Here is a 23,654-nt window from a genome sequence, read left to right as displayed (position 1 = left end):
GTCATAAGTGACAAATGAAAATGTTGAATGCACTTTTTAATTGAATCCCCTACATTAAGAGCTAATGAGTGCAAATGATGAACTAATACAGTAGAAAAACAGACTCTGGAAGTATAAACTTGCAAATGTCATATTCTAAAAAAGTCAAAGGCTTGTTTTCATCAGTCAGTGTACTGAGGTTATATAGCTGAAATTACTTTGAGCCACTGTGAGAAATGTGTTACCTCACTAACCCTATAATCTACAGTAGCTGTGTAGTGTACCTCCTAACAGGTCTCTTCTAGATTTTTAATTGGACATAAGGTTTAAGATATAAAACACTCATTTTGGTTTGAGAAATTAGACAAACATTTTAAGGCCTCACAGCATCAGAGCCACATTCATTGTTATAGAGCAAACCGGGATAACATAGCACATTTTAAGGTTCTCCTTTTGGTTTCTTACTTTAGAGGAGAGTGCAGCGTGTTCACAAATATTCACCAGTTTGTTCTGGGCCACAGGAATAACAAATGTGATTTCTTAAAAAAGGTTGGATTCTCTTTTAAATGCACAATCCATGATTATGATATAGTGCTCCATCCTCAAAGCATCTGGAAAAATAACAGGCTAAAATTATAAATATTAAAGTCATGTCCCCTGAAAATCGACTTAAATTGGGGCTAAGCCCTGAATGTTAACAATGTGTGGCTCCGCCCCTGGTTTGAAGGATTCAAAATATAGTCCTGTAATAATCGGTGGTGGTAGATGTATTGAGATATTTTATTTAAGTAAAAATAACAATAGATCAGTTTAAAAATATTCCCGCAATTTTGCTTAATTATAAGTACAGAATAAGCAACATTTACTTAAAATATCAAATTATTGGATTTTTAATACTGATACATCAACATGGAAGTTTATTGTTGTAGTCAAATTAGTTTTTGATTGGGTAGTTTTACTGATAATCACATTTTATAAGCAGATCATACTGTTTTGTATGTGAACTGTTCATCTTAAAAGAACAGTACACAGTAACTGAAGTCAGATATTGATGCAGTGGGGTAATAAGTACAATATTGCTCTCTGGAATACAGTGGAGTAAAAGTAAAAGTAATAGAAAATGTACAAATATTCTTCTATACAAGAATGTAAGTGCAGTAGAACAAACAAATTGTTACTAGTTAGTACTCACCAGTGGTAAAACACTTAGCTCACTTTTTAGTCATTTTCTTTATATCATTAATGCATTTATGCAAGAAGCATTGTCCTTTCATTTCCCTTTTAATCATGCTCACACATGCATGTGTTTGTATGGGATACTGACCAGGTAGGCTGGGATACTTGGATATTTCCACTTTATTCTCATAATCATACTTCACTACATTTCAGCGGCAAATATTGCACTTTTTGCTCCACAAATTCTAATTTGACATTTATACTTGCTTTGCTAATTAAAACTGTACATACGAAATCAGCGATGAGCATATAAGACGACTCATTACAAATGAAATGACCCAACAGTAGATAGGAGTTCAAATTAGCTTCACCTTAACACAATACAATAAATGATAGTGGCCATTCTTTTACAGAAGTACTTTTACCTTTGATACTGTAAATACATTCTGCTGATTATACTTAATGTACTTTTACTTAAGTAAAATTTAGACTGTGACATCTACCTGAGCATTTTACACTGTGGTATTTCTACTTTTACTTAAGTGAAGAAAATGAAGGTCTGAATGCTTCTTCTGCCACTGATCTCCAACCTTTTTCTTTGACTTTACACTCTATTTTGTGCCTATTGAGAACCTTTTTTAAGTATAGTTCAATAATATGGAACTTTAACAATCTCATGTGGATTTCATTTGGGGTTTCTAATTGGGTTTCCATATAAGATAGCTCTGATTTTTCTGTATGTTAAGTTGAGCAGCTCAAAAAGTTCAATTATTAAAAGTTTGAGTCGTTTTCTTTTTCTATTTTGTCTCTTTTAGCACATGTTCACCAGTGTTGCAACAGTTCACCCACGTAATGTCATATCACATAATGTTAGAACATAAAATAAATAGACTTAGCCTATGGAAGCACTTTTGAGAGTTACAGAGAAAAAAAAAATGGCACCATGAGTGTTTGGGCATGCAGCCTGAACTGACCTTTGCATTTCTTGAATCATACAGTATATCTGCCTGACTGCTGAACCCTCCAGCGGATTGCAAACTGCCGAATCACAAACTCTCTCTGAAAAAGGCAATGGACTTGTCAACACCTTGCAGCATTATGATTGAATTATTTTTTTATTTCTTTAATACACACAGCATCAGCAGTGAACCTCTTTGGACATGCCTTCTCTCACACACCACGTTTCTTTCTTCAGCAGATCATGACATAGCATTTACTTCTTGGATCAGTGGTCTTCAGAAATAAGGGAACTACTGATTGGATAGAAAAAAAACAACATCAAAAGGTGGAGGTGTAAAAGACGAGTGGATCAGGGACAAGAGTTAGAAGAGTATAAGGATTTTGGATTGTCTTGCACATGTTGCAGATTGTCCCAAAGATGTTATTTGATGTGAAGATCTCCATTTGCGCCATTGACTCTATTTCCACTGCAAGGAAACAAGAGAAACTAGTGAAAATTGAACCTGAGCAGATGAACTATGTTAAGATATAAACAACCAAAACACTTACTTGTGGACAAAGTTGTGGTCAAGCAAAGGGATTTCCAAAAGGATCCCCAAAAGCAGCTGTTGAACCAGAGTTCTGACCAACAGCTGTAGTCTGCTGTAAGAAAAAAAAAAAGACCAAAATTACAAATAATTCTGTGAGCTGCTTGATACGGTGTGAATTTGTGTCTATGTGTGAATCTCTGTACCATAGTTACAGGTGGCACTCCAAACAGACTGGAATTTGGGGCCCCAAATGCTTCATCAAACTTGTCCTGATTGAGGCCGTGTCCCTGGGCCGGAGCTACGTTGTTTGCGACGGGAGCAGAGGAGAAGGCGCTGTCGAGGAGGCCGGGGTTAAAGCTTGGAGCAGGGGCTGCAGCTGGAGCAGGAGCGAGACTGCGGACATCTAAACAGAGAGATTACGAGAAGACGAAATTAGTTGACAAATCTCAGAGTCAAACACACATCAACTTGCACAGTTTATCTCCACGCATTATGCAGCTGGTTTACCGTTGACTGCTGGCATTTGATTGATATCAAAGTCATCGTGATCTGCGACATCCTGAACCAGGCCCACTTTATTGGAAAAGTACTGATCGAACGCCCCTGCTTCACTGCTGCTGGGGTCCGGAGCAGAGTTGGACACGAGCTCGCCTTTCCTCGCTGGGATGGCTGGAGGCTTGGCAATCTGGAAGTCCTTGAACATGTCTTTTCCAGTCTTCTTCTCCTTATCCCCAAGAGGGTCCAAAGCTGTGAAGGCACTGTTCTCTACCTTTGGAGGGGCCTCTTTAGCAGGTGGCCTAGGTGGGGGGCGTGAAGGACCGTGCTGGTCACCCATTGCAGAGAACGCGCCCGCATGGAAAGGATTGGTCATTGCGGGCTGACCCCAACCTGGAGCGCCAACTGGCACAGTTGGTGGAGGCTGGCCCCAGGCGTTAGGCGGAACGCCAAACTGAGGTGGCATCTGCTGGCCCCAGGCTGTGGGAGGTATGGGTAGACCACCAAAGGCAGAGGGCTGTGGGAAGTTGGGCATAGGGCCTGGGGATGTCACTCCTGGCATAGGAAACATGGAGGGTGCAGTGGTGGAGGCTCCCCACATGCCTGCAGCAGGGATACTTGTGGTAGCTGGAGGACCTAACTGAAGGTTCCCTGAATATGAAAAAAATTGAACGTGGAAGCTTAAAGGGAATGAAACATAAAGCCTGAAAAACATATGTGCATCAGAGACAGAGATCCTCTATTGTGTATTACCCAGAGCAGCTATGGAGGCGGGAGCAGAGCTGGCTGGTGTACTGTTGAAAAAGTCATTTGGTGCAGATGATCCCTCAGTTTGACCAGGAGCAGCAAACAGCTCTGCTCCAAACAGATCACTTGATGTCGACTAGTCACAAAAAATAAAACAAAAATATGAAGTAACGTTGCAAACACTGACATCATTTTATACACGAATACTCATAAACTACAGCTACAAACGATTTACTATACTTATCTTTGTCAGAAATAAAAACTATTTACCTGAACACTGATATATATATATATATATATATGTATATATGCATGCTTCTCCACTTACCAGTGCTGTTATCACTGTAGCATGAATGTTAGAAAATTGATTATGAGCAGAGATGACAAAGGGTGAGATTGATTATTCTGCAGCACAGTCAAAGTGTCATTTACCAAAGCCAGTTAGAGAAGCTTGTGCATGCATAAAGGACAGAACGGATCCAAACACCAAGATCTTAGCCGCATGTCACCATTAAAGGACTTGCATCTTATGTAAACCCAACGCAGCCTCTAGCATATCCTGTCAGACACTAATGCATAACCCAAATGCTCAGAGAGGAAGATGTTAGGCACTAGTTATACTAGCTCTGGAAAAATGTGCAGAAACCCTATTTTTAAAAATGCATCTCACATGCAACTCTACTGTGATTTATCTGGCCTTAGAATTTCACCTTTGCACTCCTTCGACCTCGTCCGGCCTTAGAGCTCTGCGGAGGCGGACTTATGACTACTGAATCCTTGCTATGAGTCACAGGGGGTTGTGGGTGATGACTTGTGCCGTTAGTAACAGGGGAAGTTGTCAAAGATGAGTCAAAAAATGGGTTTTTGGTTGAGAGAACTGCTCCAGAATCATTTCCGTCCATCATGGTAGTTGTGCTGCCTTGAGATATTTTGCCCCCTAGTGGCCATTGTCCATTACTGAGAGCAAGGATCATGGTCTTACTGGTTAACCCATTCATCTGCTGACTCAGGTGTTCAGAGTTTCCATTCAAACCACCATTAATAATTGTCTTACTAGTGCTGCCAGCAGTGCTGTTTAGGTGATTGGTGGCGAGGAAGATCTGTGAATTATTGAGTGCAGACCGAGTGGGCGATTTAGAAAGGGGGTCATCTCTGAAAGGGTCACTGTCTGGTGTTGGAAAGTAGCCAAATGTCGAGGCAAAGGGGTTCTCTGTCTGGGGAGATGCCCTACGGTCAGGGGCACAGGAAGTTACAAAGGAGCTTCCCTTTATGCAATTCTGATTGCTGTCAACTTCAGCGGAAAAGTCCAGCAAGAGAATATCATTAGAGCCCTGGTTAACATGAGAGGGACAGTGGGAGAGAAAAAAAGATTTATGAATCACTTCTGCAACAGGAGATAAACATATGTGTTAAACACAATGAAAAATGAATCACATGGTGTGAGAAGATGTGACAATTTAAAGCTGCTACCTGTAGAATATTTACCTCAAACTGTCACTGTCATATCAAACTCGATGCTCCATCTTTCAACATGGAAAATTAAGTTGTTACTAAATTCTCATTTGCCTTCAAAAACAGCAAGGTAGTATAAATATGCTATAGTCAGCACTAGCTACTGGACCTAAGACTCAAGCTGGTGAGTCGTCTCACGTCAGTGATATAAACATTACCAATATTGACCTCTAGGGGTCACCAGAGTCAACAAGAAAAGTCTACTTGTAGCAGCTTTAAAGTTGTGATTAACAATGAGATTGGTAAACATGAAGCATGAACTCAATTCTTAAAAGACTTTTGCATTAAGCCTAAAATTGACAATCCAAACAATTAGATGCACAAATAAATAATAAAAACACAAAACGATAGTCTTTTTAGAATTGAGTTCACACACTCACACACACACACACACACACACACACACACACACACACACACACACACACACACACACACAATGATCTGGGTGGTGCTGAGGTTAAGTGGAGCAATTTTTTTTCCTTACAAACACACGAAATCAGATCTTAGAAACATATTTTTGTCAAGAGGGAGCGTGTAGCAAGCCAGATTGATATTATTGCACTTGCTGTATCAATATTAATACTTATTTGTTTGCCAACAAGAGTTTAGAGGGGACACTGCAGAAAACGCCTACTGCAATTATTAAGATGTATAAAATGTTAAGTATAATAGTGTAAATACCCAGCTAACCAAGTTTAATTCCACTACGTGGTCCAGATAAAGGGAACATTTGACACTATGGCACCACACTTACATTTGGAGCCTGGATGTCTGGGGGGGTCGACATGGCCCCAAAAAGGTCAAGCTGTTCCACTGGCTGGATGTCAAAAAAGAAACAGAAACATACTGTATTTATCCAGCTACTATAAGCTCTATAGCAGAGATATTTTATTCAATGTTAGGTTCAAAACAAAGGAGGGATTCTTACTTGGGCAGTTTTTACTGCACCGTCCATGTTTAGCAAGGCATCGTTTCCATTCTGCAAATAGAAAAAGAGAAGGTTGAAGAAAGGGAGAGAGAAAGTGTTTGAAGAAAACAAGTGCTTTCCAAGTGCTTACCTCAACTACCACAGCGCCGTTTTCAGCCTGTAAACAGAGGTAGACTGTTAATGATTACACTTATTTTCTTAATTTCCTGAAGGCATGTGTCATTTCACATCATTTGAATGGAATGTCTCGAGATGCGATTCCTTGAGAGAGCACAGAGAGGCAGTGTTGACATTCATGAGCTACACACAGTGTGTACCCTGTCAAACGTCCCAGATGACCAAATGCTTTTCTTTCAGAAAGAAAATATTCTCACTGTAAGTTTAAAAAAGAAAAAAAGAAAAACTTTTTTCCAGTCATTTACCTTCTGTGAGGCCTCTGCCTCTTTCTTCCTTATGTTGAAGATGACCTGGAAGAGATCTTTCAGGTCAATGACCAGGGGCTCTGCCTGCATGGAGGCAAAAAGACAGCACGTTCTCAATGTCCATGTTATGCATGCGGGTTTATGGTATTAACAGTATGAACGCCTGTGACAGAGAGTGTTGTTAGTGTTACCTGTTGTGCAGTCTTTATGGCAAAGAACTGATGCTGTCCTTCTGCTCCACACACGTATCCGAACGCCCTGTTATCCGTTACATCTCTGGCGATGAAGGAGATCTTATTCACCACATGCTCGTGTTCAATCACCTGAGTGACGAGGACAAAGGTTTTAATAAGATGCGATGAACTCCGGGTGGCTGATCTGACGGTAATGGAAGGAAACAGCAGAACTCACTCCTGATTTCTCATCAATGATCTTGATGCCCGACATGGAAATGTTGACCCAGATCCTCTGTTTGTGTTTGCCTTGGGACCGAGCAGCTACTGCCATTCCCTAGAGTGAAAAAAAATGTTTGTTTTGGTTTTTTTTTTTTTTACTTTTGTAAGTAAACAAAACATGACAAATGATTTAAAGCATTAGCATCTGTAAAGTTTATGCACTGTGTCGCCCTCTACAGTCAGGACTCATCCACAGCAAACATGATCTACTTGAGGAAGGCAGATAAGGACATTTTTCTCCAGATCTGTGTGACTAGACTATGAAACCAACCAAAAATATGGATATATTAATGAATAATTTTTTGAAAAACATTACAGATACCACCTTTAACATGACCTTTCTCCTAAACATGTTTCCTGAATCCCAAACCTAGCAGGGTAAAGTCTCAGGTCTCATGCTGCACCTTGAGTTTCATCATGGAGTCCTGGCACATCTTGTCTCCCCGGGCCTCTGGGACATCATCGATGCCAATCAGCTTCGCCTTGTACCTCACGCCGTCACCTTGAAACCTGCCCAGCAGGTACTCATCTGTCTTCTCTGCAACTGTAAAAAAAAAAAAAAGAAAAAATTCAAGAAAACTATGATTTGTGCCAAAAATAATCTAGAAAATAAATAAAGTCTTGATGAAGGAATGATCATGAGCATGTCTTCTTCCATCATTCACCTTTCTTCTTCTCTTTCTTGAACGGGACCTTGGATGTGGCTGTTGCAGGGGAGGCTGGAGGGCTGTTGGAGATCGAGCCTGTAGACGGGGAGGCGAGGCTGGGGTCGGCATGGACGGGCACGCTGTTCTCCACCTCTGCAGACATGGTGTGGAGTGAGCCTCACTGGACAAGTGGACAGTCGGGGGTAAAGCAGACGTGCAGCTCCGTGTTCGGGGGCAGCGAGGTCAACCGAGCAGATGACTCTCAACACCCACACATGCTTTAACTTTGTCTGGAGAAGTGAAGTGAGGTGAAGTGTTGCAGTGTGTGTGGTGTGAGGAAAAAAAAGAAGAAAAAAAAGAGGAAGATGAGCGGTTAACACTAACTCATTCCTGATGAAACGGCAAACAAGATATTGGGCAGTAAATGACCACAATTAAAATACTTTGTGACTTCTGGAGAGGTTTTGTAAAGTAGCTGCTGAAAGGATTTTTTGCACATTATAAACAATCATATTCTTTTAACAATCCACAGTAAACATTTACAACCACAGAGAAACCCGTCAGAGGGAGAAACGTAACAAGACATATGACCCATAAAACATCATGGCCTCATATGGACAAGAGCACGGAAAACTCGCGCACTTTAACCCAGCTTTACACATGCTGTGTCAGTTCAGGCCCGTAAAGGAGTAAATTATCCTAAAGATAAAGAAAGGCAGTGCTCACAGTCACCTCTTAAAAATGTACTGCAGTCCTTCCACTGACCTTTTTTATTTACTTAGGATGGAATAACTGGGTATCACTATAAATGTGCAGATGGACAAAGAAAAACACAATCACGCTGTCACATCATGTGATTTGTGACCCACATAAAAATCCAGTGAGCTGTGCAAGCTGTGGATCAGACTAGCAGCATGCTAGTCACACGTACCTGCATATCAACAATAACATCATCCATTTAAAGTGACAACAAACCGACACCAGTCGCTAATACCTCTGCACTTACTGTGCAGGCGACACAAGACGATGTCACATCACGGTGGATCTCAGCAGATGCCACAGCAGCTGATTTTCACCTACATCTCCTCAGCTATGTTAAGCGTAACAATTTACTCCTGTATGTAGATACATCACTATCACCATTTAGTCAATTAAGGAATCAGACAATCACAACAAAGTGCGAACAATCACATGCATTCAGCCAAAAGCCATGAAGGATGCCTGCTCTGCAAAACCAGCAGAATAAAACGCACACACGTCTCTGCGAGGGACATACATACCTTTAGGACAGCTTCCACGGGCTGCACTGACTACACTACCATCATAAAGAGGCTGTGAGTGCTGTAGGACAGACCAAAGGTTCAATGTGGGCAAAGGTTGAGCAATTACCTGAAGTTAATCTTACGCTAGCGAAGCAAAAGATCTCGTGATGCCCAGCTAAGCAACTATAAACGGATATTAGAGGCTTTGGAATGATCATTTACTCATGATGCTCTCAAAGCTGCCTATAAAAGCTGTCATTATACTTGATAAAATGGTGATGTGTAATTAGGGTAAAATGATCCTCAAAAATCAGAAGGCACCCGTGTGATCATGCAAATTCATAATTTCATCTAGAGACAGAAAGACGATCACCGTCTGGTCCTAGTTAGTGTTAATGATCAAACTGATCAGACAGGCAATTAGTTTGCTTCATAAAGGAAATGAGAGCTATACAGGATGAGATAACAGATGTGAACTTTCAGATCAGTGAGTGCATTCCACCTTAGTGCCAAAAGTTACCTGTCTATGAATCACATCTGACCATATCAGACCCTGACAAGTCAACAGAGGCTCAACAGAGAGGGTGCAAAGTTTGATGGAGAGTTGAGCATGTTTTTCTTATTCAAGAAAAATCATCTTTTCATTGCTGCTTGCGCGAGGCTTGCATCACAAGAGCTACTGTACAGCTGTAAAACAATAAAAGATTTACTTTATCTGCCAGTACCAATTTTAAAGTCAAGGGAACAAGCAAGGTATAATAAGCCCTTGTATGTTTGGTTCTCCATGGTGACATTTAAACTCCTACAAGGTTCACATGTTGTTCTTTGCTGCTGTGCAGGGAAGTGTGGAAAAACAAGACCTTAATCACTTGTTGATGCTCCGTTTACAAGAAGGATGACACATGATTGCACTTGTCCAGTAACTTGCGGCGGTGTCAGAGTCCCACTATAGCTGGAGAAGAAGGACTAATAAAAAGGGCAAAATGTCAGCTGTTCATTGCAGATTTGAGTTAAAGGTTTACATTTTAACAACTTTAACTCAAAAGGCAAGGCGCAGCTGCCAGATGAAGGAGAAGAGAAATCTGAAGCTTCTTTACAGCATCCACCGGTGTCACAACACAAAGAGCACTTATAGCCACAGAACACAAAGTGTAAAATTCATATTGGTCAGCAGAATAACTGCAGTGCAAAGGCAGAAATGTCACAATCCTGGTCCGTCAGGAAACGTAAACTACTGCACATCTGGAGGAAATCAGGGAATGACTCAGTCTGCAAGTGAATGAGATGGTGAAATACCACAGGCCAACTGTGAACAGAGAGCATGCAAACACTTCCATACAGAATGAAAACTGATTTGCTCTAAAACTATGGACGTGGATGGAACAAGCGAATTAAAAAATTAATGAAGTCATAATTGTCTCAAGATTAAAAGAGATGTGTGAATGGGTTAAAGCTACAGGGGACAGTGAGCTGAGGAGACAAATAACAGAGGCAGAAAACGGTTTGTTTTTCCATCAGTCGAGGCAGAAAAAGGACCAAGAACTGAGTCACAAATAAAACTAAACACTGGATGAAGTTTTACCTCCCTAAATGAGGCGCCATCGATGAAGTTTGTTTGAGAATGAAAACTGAACTTTCACCAACCGACTTGTTTTCATGATGGATTTTACAGGCGAACCCAGACAGCTTTTTTTTTCTCTCCTTTTTTTTTTTTTTTTTTAAAAAGTAAAACTAGTTTAAAACGTCAGCTTGTTGTGGTTTGATGGAGCCTTAATTAATGCACAGATGGAAATAACAGTTAACGACACAAAACCTGTTACCTGTGTGAAAGCGCGCAGAGAGATGATGAAATCTCTTGTTGAAACGGTGATCCTATTTTTTTTTTTTTTTTTTTTCGTTCCCGTGATGCCTCCGCGGCTCCGGTGCAAAATGAGTAAAATCAAACACAGCTTTTGGAAAACGAGCAGTAGTCAGATGTTTTCCGCTAAAAGCAGCGGACAGAAAGGAGAGACTGCTGCAAACTCCCAGTTTAACCCTTCACTGACGGACGGACCCAACGCACTGCTCATTTCAGCTGGGAGAGGGGCGGGCTCTTCACGTGGAAGAAAATATCACCAACTTAAGTGGGTCATGAAAAATGTTGCGTCCACAATAGATATCGTGTCATTGATTTTTTTTTTCGGTTACACAACAATGATGGCATGGTTTTTTTTTTTTTTTTAATCTCCACATCACTGCCACACTTTTATAAAGTTCAACAAGACAGTTATTATGACAAAAACAAACATGTTTAAGAGATTAAAATCACAGGTTTTGTGTCCTTAAATAAACTATATGTGAGATAAGTTGCTCCTAGTGATGAAACCACAGCGAACTATCACCTGATTCTGCAGTCTCCTTAAGTTTTATGGTGCTTTATGTTTAAGCTTTTTGTTTTGTTTTTTAGGGGCCCTTTAAATTACTATTTTTTCCACCACCACCACCACCCACCCCCACCCCCACCCCCCCTACTGGCATAGCATCGTTTTTAGCTGCAGTAATACTGCAAAAAAAAAGAAGTGCTACAACCATGTTCTTCTTACAGCCTGTATAGCAGACATGCCGTTACTATAGCTGGTGAACATATTTTAGCATTTAGCATATGGTGACCAGATGTCCCTGTTTTACGGGGGTTAAAAACAGACACCTAGCTTTGCGCTAGTTTTGGCCAACAGAGGGGGCTATAGCTGCTTGTTATACCAGCTGCAGAAATGACGCTAAAACAAACAAAATAGAGTCACTGATCAGATTTTTTTCTTTTCTTGTTGTCTCTAGGCAGAGAAAAGGTTAGCTGGCTCACTAATTGGTTAGGAGTTCATCACTGGGCAGGAAACTGACAAAAACAAACCTACCCAAACACCCCCAGCTGGAACTTGAAAAAGCAGTTTTCATGTTGGAAAAATTGAAGAAGTTGCCCAACAGTCTGCAATGGACTTCACATGACAATATTCACAACCTGGAATACTTTTATGAAAAATCCTTTTAAAACTTTTGATCTGTGGACGCTTACAAACTATAGGAATGTATATAATCAAGGAATAGGTAGACAATCGGACTTCATAACTGCTTCAAAGGTTGGGAGTCAGTCGTCCTTCACCATAGTTTATTACCATGTAACAGTGACCATTGTCAGAATGGTAACTTTTTTATTTCATACAAAAAAACATTGGATATTTTAATGACATATTGACTTCTGAACTGGAAGTATTTCAGAAGTATGTTCACCTTAGTTTAGTAGCTAAAGAGCTAGACATTTCCCTCAGGAGCAGAGGGAGAAACCCACATTTGAGATACATGACTCTAAATGAATGCTAATGTTGCATCAGCTGTATTTGTATTAAAACAACTAGCTAACAAGCCACATAAGCTTAAAATATGTCAGCGTTGTGTTTACAGCTTGTTTGTGCTGCACCCAAATGGCCAAGCATTCAGTTAGCGCAGCTTTAATTTTCCAGTAGGCCTACAGTGACTTCAGCATTAAGTCCCTGCTACCAAAACCTTTCGTATAAGAGTATAAATAAAAGTAGCACAGTTAGCCTTCATTGTTATTATTATTTAAAACAGCATATCTTTCAGTATAACAGTTGTTTGAGGTGAAATAATAAAAAGGGATTGGAAACTTTTTCTTTTGTTTTTGCTATGTAAGGAGACCGACTGGTCAGAAAATGGCAAAGGCTTATTGGCTGAGAGGAAGCAAGGATCTCTTGTTGCTCAACATTTGTGGCAGAATTCTTTTTTCTAACAGCGATAAACGAAAAAGCATGGAGATAATCCCACCTTCCTCTGCCAGCACTGGGGGTTCACAGCACTGGCTGACTAACAAATTGAAAAGCTAATTCGTATCACATGGGAGTAACAGCTAAACATTATGCACAATGAGCATCATAACTTGAAATGTAGACGGAGTGAGGGGAAAGAAGAGCCTAAGCCAGGGAGGAAAGCTCCACCGTTGCTGACACAGCACATTTTTTTCCTTTTTTTTTTTTGAAAGAGCAGGCACTACATTTCCTCTGCACTAGTCTTACTGCAATTACAGTAAACTGATGGCTGAAACTGGGTCATCAACTTCCTCAGTAAATGTCTATTTTGCCTGTGATACCATGTAGTGATTCAGCCATGTAATGACAGTTTTTGTATTTGCTGTTCTAAACACTTGAGTGCCAGTAAATGCTGTTCCCAGGAATAAAATCCTCAAGTCACACAGGAAGTGTTTTGTTTTGTGTTTGCAGAAGCATCAATGGACGTTTGTTTAGGATAATTAAGAGAAGAACTGGGTAGTTAGTATAAGCAGGGGGAGCCGCAATCAAAATTTCTTCAACAGAAAAAGCAAAACAATACAAATAAACAACTGGGAAAAGACCCGTCGATATGAAACTAGAGTAAAAATAAACGCTGAGATCTGCACCGACATGAGTAGTGATGTCAATGTGGCTTCTTCCTGTGAGATGGTCGGTTTCATTTCTGTAAATTTGTCTGTTTTAATTACTATGGTGAGCCATCGCCTCACAGTGAAAGTACATGTTACGACTTTTAAATGACTGACGGTAACTTAAACCCCAAGATAAACAAGATCTAACAGCCGATACAGTGGTGTCTGTTCAGCTCAGTCAAGTGAAAGCTTAACTGACGGATTAAAAGTATTGGTTTGTGATGATGTCACTGTCGGCACTGTGCCGTTTGCCATCTATCAGCATGTCTGAGATGTTCATGTCTGTATTAATCTTTACATTTCATATAAAAGTCCTCAACATTTCTGCATCTCTCACTCTCAAACAGGGTGACAAGAGCATGAATTGTTGAATTCACAGATGGAAACTCTGCCACCTTTTGCCAACCTGCTGGTGCCATAAAAACTGAAACCATCACAGAGCCAGCCAACCACTACATGAGAACAGCCAGATGTAACAATCACATCTGCACCTACTTCAACCCAGACCTTTGCCATACTCTATATAGTCATACTTATATAGTTCTTGCATCCAAAATCCCCAAAATCCCATCTAAAAATGTTAAAGAGGTGTACAGTATACTGTATGTTGTAGTTTTAGAGGTAAGAAATGGGAGAGAAAGGGACAGAGGAAGGACGTCCTTCCTGGCTTTGTATCCTGCGTTCTGCTGACAGAGGTTGGTTTTTTGGAGATGAGCCCCTCAGAAACCAGATAATTCACTGGATGAGAGTCTGTTTTCCCCTTCAGTCACCAACCAAGGGAATCATCTTTTACATAACCTTTTATTAAAAACTGAATGTCATCAGATTTCTTTACACTTGCAGAAGAAAAGCCAGAAAGAAATGCATATATCTGAGATCATGCAGATAGAATATACGCAGTGTTGTTTGGAATTTCACTTGTCATATATATATATATATATATATATATATATATATATATATATATATATGTTTGTGTCTGTGTGTGTGTGTGTGTGTGTGTATATATATATATTTATATATATATATAATATAAGACAATAATAAAATATGTTTTCTAGTAGTCACATTTGGAGATTGTGACGTGACGTGTTTCTCTGGTCCAGCTTCACTGTCCGATGACGTTGAGTTAAAATGATGGTTCCTTGTCCTCCTGAATGTGATTCATTGTCAGTTTAGATCAGTGGCACACCCAGCACAACCACACAAGTGAATACAGGAGGTCATGTTGAACATCTTTCTACTTAGTCATGTGGAATTTAGGCTCCTGGGGATTCTGGTAGAAAAGGGAAAGGTTTGGGATACCCTTTTTTTCGAGAAACAGACTACAGATGGAACAAGTCAGCACAGACGGTAACACATTAGAAGATTTATTTTTATGATAGAATGCTGACAGACACAATCTAATGGGAAGTGTCCTTTCCTTAGTTCATGACAGGAAGGCCGCAATCCAAACATCAAGCATTTAGGGCGTGAATCCTGGAACCAGCTGCCACCGCAGCCAGAACCTAAGATAGCCACTTATCTCCAGTCCATAATTGAGGTAGTCTTAGATTTTATCCTCTGTGTTCTTTTAACTCTCAGCTGCCAATACAGCTCTTGTCCATTTCAGTCTAAAAGCAGTAGCACAAGTGGTAGCTCGGGAAGCAACGTCATCATTCTGTTGCACATTACAACAAGTTTCTATGAGATGTTGTGTCTAAATTACAGTAAAACTGAGCAATATGCTGCTCCACAAGTGTGTCCACACAGTTCCACTCCCCCCACCCCCCACCCCCACCCCTTCAAAAAACAGGAAGTCTTTCTAGTCAGGAGAAATATTGGCCAAGCACCTTACCTACCCTCTGGTTTCCTGAGAAAGTTGGGAGGAAACTGCCGAACCTCATAAAAGCGGTGACTTCAGCACATATTTGTGCCTCTCCAGCGGGGCATGACCACATCGCCCCTAGACTACCCCCAGCTCTGCTTGCAGATAGAGAGAAACAACCAGAAGAGGACAGCCCCCAGATTGACTTTGGAGACATCAGGGAATAGTCCAACTGTGTTTATTTAAGTCAGCAGAACAATACTTGTCAAAATGCTGAATATTCTGGAACTCAACATCAGTTTTACTCCCTTGGACGGATAAAAGCAGACATTTGTCGACCTAAACGCTGCCAGATTTCTGTATCCATGAATAATGATTCACCTGATCATGAATGATTAGCTAATTTGATCGTAATCTTAATAAATCCTGAATTTAAATTCAATTTAAATGTTATCTCTGTACACTGAGAAGTAGTCTCTTTCGCTTTTTTTTTTGTAACTTATACACACTGCACTCCCTCCTTTTGAAGAACAAAGTAATGCAGACTCAGCAAAAGTCTCCCAGATCACATGACAGATCATTAGGTACAACAGTTTCAAACTTCCTGTACATTGTGCACGGCTTGTTTTGATCTATTTACAAAACAAAAACAGAGTTTGGTGTGGTATGGAGCCACATCAGTGCAAATATGTGCAGTACATTTTGTTATTGTAGCCTCTGTATTGGTGTGTTCCTTCACCCTAGATACATAAACAATGTATGACTTCGACATGCAACACCAAATAACACTTCTGTTCAATGTCGCCATCTTGTGGACAAAGAGTTGCACTTCACGCTCTATCAACCTGTGAAGCAAGAACCCTTTTCCTGCACATGACAGTTTTTCAAACATCTTTAATTTTGGCAGATATATCATATAATCATATATATATATATATATATATATATATAAGAGGGTTTATATATATGTATATATATAAAACAAATGATGTTGCACTCCTGTCCTGATTTAGTCTTTTATGCAACCTCTCTGTCAATGATAGAGGTGCAAAAGGGCTGTTTTGTTATAAGGAAAGTCAATAGTCTGGTTTTTGGGTGCAGTGATACTGATTCAGTATCTACATAGATACAAGCCCCTACATGGCATGTACCACTGACAGATAGAAGAAGTGGTTGACATCAAGAAATCCTACCAGTGGCCGGAAAAGGCTGGATTGAAAGATAGCACAGAAGCACTAATCATGGCGGCACAAGAGCAGGCACTTAGTACAAGATCATTAGAGGTGGGGGTCTATCACACTAGACAAGACCCCAGGTGCAGGCTGTACAAAGATGCTCCTGACAGTCCAGCACATAATAGCAGGGTGTAAGATGCAGGCAGGAACAGCGTACATGGGACGCCATAACCAAGTCCCATGTAGGGAAGTCCCACGGTCAGAATGGAAGACAGCTCCTAAATATATATATATATATATATATATACACATATATATACACATACACACATATACATATATACATGTATACACATATATATGCATGTATGTATGTACCTGGTTGAATTCTGAAAGCTTTGCCATTCAGTTTCCCAATGTCAGTGACCTAAATGCCGTGGACATTGATTCGGTTCATTAGGACAGTCAAAAACTAAATTTAAAAAAAAAAGAACATAAATATTTGCTCTGCCTTCTTGTAAACCTGCCTGACTGATTGCCTAATCCGGGAAACACACAGTTTTCACAGAACAAATTGTCTGCAGTTAATAGAAGCATGCCTAAAATAAGAACTCTAAAACAATAAAAGACCTCTGGCTTCATGTATAAAATATGTGTATTTTCTAAAAGAAAGGCCAAACTTGACATGGTTTGTCAGTTTTTGTGTGCAAAGGGTTTCCCTGCCTTTCACCCATGCAGTGCATGCTGGGATGGTTTCCAGCTTTCCATGACTCTGAAGAGGACTGAATTTCATAAAAGTATAATACATAAAAAATACAAAATATATAATTTTACATTTTACAACATGTACTGCAGAAGATGGCAATGACAATGGTTGACTCTTTGTGTTCATTAATTATATGCTAAATATTAATGTATTCATTTATACCGTCAAATTGACTGTATTATTCATTGTATCTATTGTATTTTATATGTATATTGGGAAGTAAAGTATATACTGTATCAAACATGACTGTCTCTTACATGCCAGGTTCACACTCAGATAGGGGGTTGACCCTATCTGAGTGTGAACCTGTTTTATTGGTTATTAGTAATATCTTGCAATCAAGATATTAATCTTGCAGAGATGATAAGAATAAATAAATCATCACTTTTACATATTATTCTGTTTCTGGCTTCTCTCACACTAGAATGTTTAACTTAAGGCAATCTTTGGACTTGATACTGAATCACTATCACTGCACCTGAAAACCAAACCAATGACTTTCTTTATGACAAAACAACCCTTTTGCGCCTGGATAATCATTGACAGAGAGGTTGCATAAAAGACTAAATCGGGACAGGAGTGCAACATAATTTGTCTTATCAAAGGTGCATCATGAGGACAGCTCTCCAGCTGGGCTTCTGTGGCCTGTGTCTAACCTTGGCACTTCTTGGAAAAGGGATGTATGTATATTTTTCCTGCTTCATTCAGGCCTTAACATAGTGAGGATGCTGTTTTCATTCACTAACTATGGATCTTGGTATATAAGTAGTGTAATGTGTGTCATTCAGGGGAGATGAAAATCTTGCTCCAGCACCAGTGAACTGTGCATGGAGCCGCTGGTCAATGTGGAGTCCTTGTGATCCTTGCACAAGAACCAGAGTGAGTCTATTGAATCTGGTCAACGTCAGTGGCAACAAAACCCAGTTCTAAACTTAGTCTAACCAGCGAATCCTACTAGCTAGTATTCAACAAACTGTGCTGCCCTAAAGTCAAAACGCAGTAGAATGTATTCGGTCAAAATGAGTTACGACCAGAATCGAACTGTCTGCATCTGTTTACCAAAAAATATTGTCATACAACACTTGTAATATTTTTTTCTGGCACAAAATACAGGATATAAATCTGTAAGATTTAGATAACACAAGAAAAAAACAAACCGCAGTGACTGCACTCCAGCTAGTTACAACATAGCTTCAGCTAAAGCTAATTAACGTTACTTGGTTAGCTAACGGGAAAAAGTGACTAAATCAATTCACCCGTTTCTTGTGGTTATTATTTTGTAAACATATATTGCATATCCATCCCAAAGCCTGTCAATGTATGTTGATATTAATATGAATAACATATAGAATTTTAAGTATTTTGTTTTAATAAATTTGCAGATATAAATTAAATATACAGTATATCATTGACATATGAGGTTGCATCATATACCATGTAAAAATGTACTATAGATAGTTTTAATATATGTACATGTACAAATTTTACTATAGGTACTTCATATATCTTCAATTACGCAGAGGCATATATTACATTTTGGTATGGGGACAAGAAAGCCAAAGAAGAACACATTGCATTTTCTCTGTGCCCTTAGTGCAAGGTCTGTAAAAAAATAATGAATAGGCCGAAAAATGCATAAAATCAAGATTTGACATCTTCTGTTATACAGTTTGTCATTGAAGCCTCAAATTTCAAACCCTTTTTTCCTCAATTTCACTGTTTCTGTAACTTGCCCTCTTGCCTTTGTAAGGAAGCGTAGTTGCTTAACATAGTATATTATTTGTGATCTTCAGAGGCGGTCTCGAAGTGTGACTGTGTTTGGCCAGTTTGGAGGCGAGCCCTGCCGGGATGCAATTGGGTTTGCAGAGGCCTGTGTAGCAACTAGTGATTGTCACACAACACAGCCCACCAGCTGCTCAGCCTCAGAGTTCCAGTGCGATACAGGTACTTCAGAGTGTTTAAAGTCAGCAACAGTGTCTCTGTTTTTATTGTATTAGACCCCATCGGTTTAACCCCTATCTTTGCAAAGGTTCTTGCATTAAGATGATGTTAAAGTGCAATGGGGACATTGACTGCGAAGATGGATCAGATGAGCAGAACTGTACACTTGGGCGTAGACCGTGTGGTTCTGCATTCCTGGACAATAATGAGCAAGGCAGAACAGCAGGATACGGGTAAGAATGAGTTATTTAAGATCTATTTCAGCTACAGTATACATATATAAAATGGAGGTTTTGTCACAGCAGTGGAGAGCTCTTACATCAGGACAGTGCATTGGCACATTCACGGTGACCATATGTAATAAAAGTCACTGTTAGCAACAAAGCAGCTTCAGAAAACATACTTTCTTATTTTATTTGAGTTGTTTTTAAACAATAAAAAGGAATTATTTTGTACAGACAAAGATAATGAGAAGTATCAATCTTGCAAATGAAAGCAAATGAACACATTTCCCAAAAATTCAAACTATTCCTTTAAATACAATTAATAAAATGTGCACTTGAGTTAATAGGCAAATAAGCATCACATTATATATAGTCTGAAAGTGGCCATTGTGTCAATGCACCAGAATCAACATCTTGGGCGCAGCTCCTCGAATGAACCCCTTCTTCAATGATTACTTCAATGGACAGTGTAATCGAGTGCTGAATCCAGACACTAAGCAGTATGACAGAATTCCCTGGAATGTCGGTAGGCTCAACTATGAGGTAAGCCACAACCATTTTTCCTATTTTATCCTTAGGATGAATTCACTACATGTATGTGATTTTGTGTAAAAAGAAGATGAATATATGTCAGTTCTAAAAAAAAAAATGTCTTCCCTTAACACTTTGGTTCCCTGTCTTCCAGACCCTAGTGAAGGAAACTGTCTCTAGAGAGATCTATGAAAGCACACACAGCCTTGTGAGGGAACTGCTGAGAGAAAATTCCTTTAATCTTGATGCTGGACTTTCCTTCAAATTCACCCCAACTGAGGAGTCCATGTCTAAGCTGACTACAAACCTTGATATTAGTGGAGGATTCGGGATAAAAACAATGATTAAGAAAGTCACCGAAGTCACCAACATTCAGGTAAATGCCAGCCAAGACAAATAGCTCACATTGCAATTTATAAGTCCATAGCAAAAGAAAAAATTGTGTAATCAAGAATGTCTCAAAAATATACACACCATCTGAATCTGTATTAATAATACCTTCTTTTCTGCATACACAGAACAGGAGCTACATGAAGGTGAAGGGCACAGTACAGCTGAGCACCTACAGGATGCGCTCCCGTGACCTCAAAGTAGCTGATGAATTCCTGTCGCATATCCAAAGTTTGCCTTTGGAGTATGAGAAGGGTATTTATTTTGCCTTCATCGAGGACTATGGAACCCACTACACCAGAAACGGGAAGTCCGGCGGTGAATATGAGCTGGTCTATGTTCTCAACCATGATGCCATCAAGACAAGAAGTATGTGTACCGCACCCCAAGTGTCTCATTTTTCAAAATGTCATTTTCTGCTGTGAAACCTCTCCAGTCTTGTGTGTGGACTAAATGAGAAGTTGATAAGAGCTCATCCTCTACACTTTTTGCAGATCTGACGGAGAGAATGGTTCAAGAATGTGTCAAAGTGGGCATCGGAGTGTCTTTAAGTGGTACAGTAGAAGCAAGCGCTAACGTTAAACCTGAATTTTGTGATGACTTCACAAATAAAGAAGAAGGTTTGCCTTTCCTGTTTTTTTCTGATCACAAGCCTGCCAAGTCAATATTTAAAGTATTGCTTTGGATTTTTCAAGTCTTTCTTAATACATTTATGAACATTTAAAGAATTATTAGTAATTTTTCCTCCGCCCACATTTGCCATGAAATTATGCTTTTGTAGCTCAACAACCTTGTAAGAATCTGGCAACAAAATCCAGAGCCCTCGCTCCATGATTCTATAGTTCAGAAACAGGGCTACATGAGGCTTCACCAGTTTGTGTTAGCCAAAATTAGCGTGTGTCTTGTAGATATCTGCAAACATTTGATACATCCTAGCCATGAGTCAGCAAGAAAAAAGCTGTCTGGGGAAACAGAAAGTGATTTGGTACAGAAGACTGTAACTTTGGAGGGTTGTATTAAGATTGACTTGTAAAAATCAGAACATAACCTTTAAAACTTAATCTCTATTTTCTTTGGACATTCATGTATCAATTATGCAAAGTCATTAAAAGTTGGTTTGCTGTTGGTACACAGGTAACACTCATGGAAAAGCAGTGGTGGACCAGGTGATGACATCAGTCAGAGGAGGTACAACACATTCCGCCAGTGGTATGAGGGCTCAATTAAACAAGGAAGGAGTGATGGACCTCCAAACGTATCAGAATTGGGCTCAGACCATCGCTGACGCCCCTGCACTACTTAGTAGTGAGGTAGGAATAATAAACTGGCAAAGTGAAACTGTCATTAGAGGCAACATGCAATGATGACAATGTTTTTTGAAATGCTAGCAGCAAAGCCATGTTGGTCTATCTTTCAGTGGATGAAGTCCACCACTCTGTTCTAGTAGGTAATATCTAAACATTAGCTGGACTGCTACGCATGTCACGCCTCGCGGCTGTGTCGTGTGATCTTGAAATTCGTGCACAGCTTCCAGCAAAAATAGACAGGGAAAAGACCTGTTGATAGTCACATCGACGTCATAACAGCAACAATACACAAAACTGACACCTTCCACTATAGGTGTCTATGTCTTGGCTAAATCTAAATATGTCACAGACATGAAAAATTATGAATATATTTTTTAACAGTTTTAGCAGCTGCATGTGGAGACAGTGGCATTTTAGTGACAATTTGTGTCAAAATTCAATCAGAAATTAATGTATCATGAAAAGAAATCCAAAATTTGAATAGACTGCAAACTCTATATGAAAAGCTACCAGTAGCAGCAACGCACCCACATGCATGTGCGAGTTGCAGCAGGTCAGCGATGCAGCCACCACGCACACACAACGCAGGCAGTCTGTTCCCGACGTAAGTCATGTTGTAGCATATAAATCAAACAAAAGATTGTATGATATTATTTTTCTATTATCAAATTCTGGCAAGTGAACTGATGCACATATTGTGTTCTTTCTGGCAGTCGGAGCCCATCTATATGTTAGTTCCATTGGATATGCCTGATGCTAACACCAGGATATCCAACCTGAGGAAGGCCACAACAGACTACATAGCAGAGTATAATGTGTGCAAGTGTAAGCCTTGTCATAACGGAGGCACTCTTACTCTGGTGGACGGGAAGTGTTTGTGTCTGTGCCCTCTCCTGTATGATGGCTTGGCCTGCGAGAACTTCAAGGGTGATAAAGCTAAATACGGGGGTAAGAGTGAACAGCTGAGTAGAAATTAAATCAAAAAATTCAGTATCCCAACATACCAAGGTCAATCATTTCATGTTTTCTTTTCTGTGTTAATGTGGACAATGTTTTGCAGGTCAAAAACCTATTGTCAATCAGGAAGGTAACTGGTCATGCTGGAGTGCCTGGAACAGCTGTAGTGGAGCGAAACGCACCAGGACACGCCAATGCAACACAGACGGGATCAGTGGAGCTCAGTGCAGAGGCGACACCAACCATGATGAATACTGCTAAGCAGAAAGACGACCACGTAGCAAACATAATCTCTCTTTCTCGCTCCTCTCACTCACACACACACACACACACACACACACACACACACACACACACACGATAAAAATATGTGTGATAAAAACCAAAAAGATTTAAAGTCATCAGAACTTTTTGTATTTACGCTTAGTTAGGAGAACAGTGTCATCTTGAGGTTGGTACTAGACAATACAGCTAATAAAATTCATTTGAAAAATTTTTTAATGGGGTTTTAGTTTATTTTTTGTGATTTAAATGTGGATTTTGAGTAGACAATATCCAGGATCCAGTTTACCTTAGAACACATGACACATTTAAAAGAAACAGCTATAAGAATCAGATGAAGCTTAACATGTTATTAATCTTAATAAAGATGCGGTGCAGTCCTTCACTGTATTCTGTACACTTTGAAGTTTGCATTACATCAACCCCATTCAGGTACGTGTGCCCTTTAAGTTCTTTTCATTTCAGTCTCTGTCGCAACTTATGTGGCTCAATAATGAAATGGTAAATCAATTGAAAAGCAAATTTTCAAAAGAATTTAACTCAAAAACCTTAGTCTTATAAAGCCCAGAGCAACCTGGACAGAACAAAACAAGAATGTGTCCTGTTCAATAAATAATCAGACTAAGGTTTAGATCCAAAAGAACTTTGGCTTTGACTGCAAACAACACTGTGCGTCTTTCAGCAGCTTTA

General features: G+C 39.7%; 2 protein-coding genes across 4 annotated transcripts; one reads left to right on the top strand and one right to left on the bottom strand.

Annotated features, from left to right (window-relative positions):
- Window positions 1–1,317: 1,317 nt before the first annotated feature.
- Window positions 1,318–15,446, bottom strand: dab2 (DAB2, clathrin adaptor protein). Of its 3 annotated transcripts, none has more exons than XM_022769953.1 (14): window positions 15,426–15,446; window positions 7,873–8,144; window positions 7,612–7,751; window positions 7,164–7,262; window positions 6,944–7,075; window positions 6,753–6,836; window positions 6,461–6,487; window positions 6,331–6,381; window positions 6,157–6,219; window positions 3,894–4,023; window positions 3,153–3,791; window positions 2,849–3,048; window positions 2,665–2,757; window positions 1,318–2,582 (listed from the first exon to the last, which is right to left on the bottom strand). In XM_022769953.1, exons 2-13 carry the CDS (start codon window positions 8,015–8,017, stop codon window positions 2,683–2,685), a joined length of 1,785 nt encoding a protein of 594 aa, XP_022625674.1. In that variant the 5' UTR covers window positions 8,018–8,144; window positions 15,426–15,446; the 3' UTR covers window positions 1,318–2,582; window positions 2,665–2,682. The 3 variants fall into 3 exon arrangements, with proteins under 3 accessions (XP_022625674.1, XP_022625672.1, XP_022625673.1); XM_022769951.1 differs by lacking the exon at window positions 15,426–15,446 and adding an exon at window positions 10,937–11,182; XM_022769952.1 differs by lacking the exon at window positions 15,426–15,446 and adding an exon at window positions 9,135–9,190.
- Window positions 15,447–17,933: 2,487 nt separating this feature from the next.
- On the top strand, window positions 17,934–23,183 carry c9 (complement C9). Its single transcript, XM_022769954.1, has 11 exons — window positions 17,934–18,012; window positions 18,121–18,211; window positions 19,126–19,276; window positions 19,362–19,506; window positions 19,902–20,040; window positions 20,183–20,404; window positions 20,547–20,787; window positions 20,913–21,038; window positions 21,553–21,728; window positions 22,439–22,673; window positions 22,786–23,183. The coding sequence occupies exons 1-11, from the start codon at window positions 17,945–17,947 to the stop codon at window positions 22,941–22,943; spliced, it is 1,752 nt and encodes a 583-aa protein (XP_022625675.1). The 5' UTR covers window positions 17,934–17,944; the 3' UTR covers window positions 22,944–23,183.
- Window positions 23,184–23,654: the final 471 nt, after the last annotated feature.

Source organism: Seriola dumerili, unplaced genomic scaffold, assembly GCF_002260705.1.
Source record: "Seriola dumerili isolate Sdu_G_001 unplaced genomic scaffold, Sdu_1.0 BDQW01007938.1, whole genome shotgun sequence".
In the NCBI taxonomy this organism is placed as follows: domain Eukaryota; kingdom Metazoa; phylum Chordata; class Actinopteri; order Carangiformes; family Carangidae; genus Seriola; species Seriola dumerili.
The sequence above is the reverse complement of the archived record's forward strand: the minus strand, read 5'-3'. Positions and strand labels throughout refer to the sequence as shown.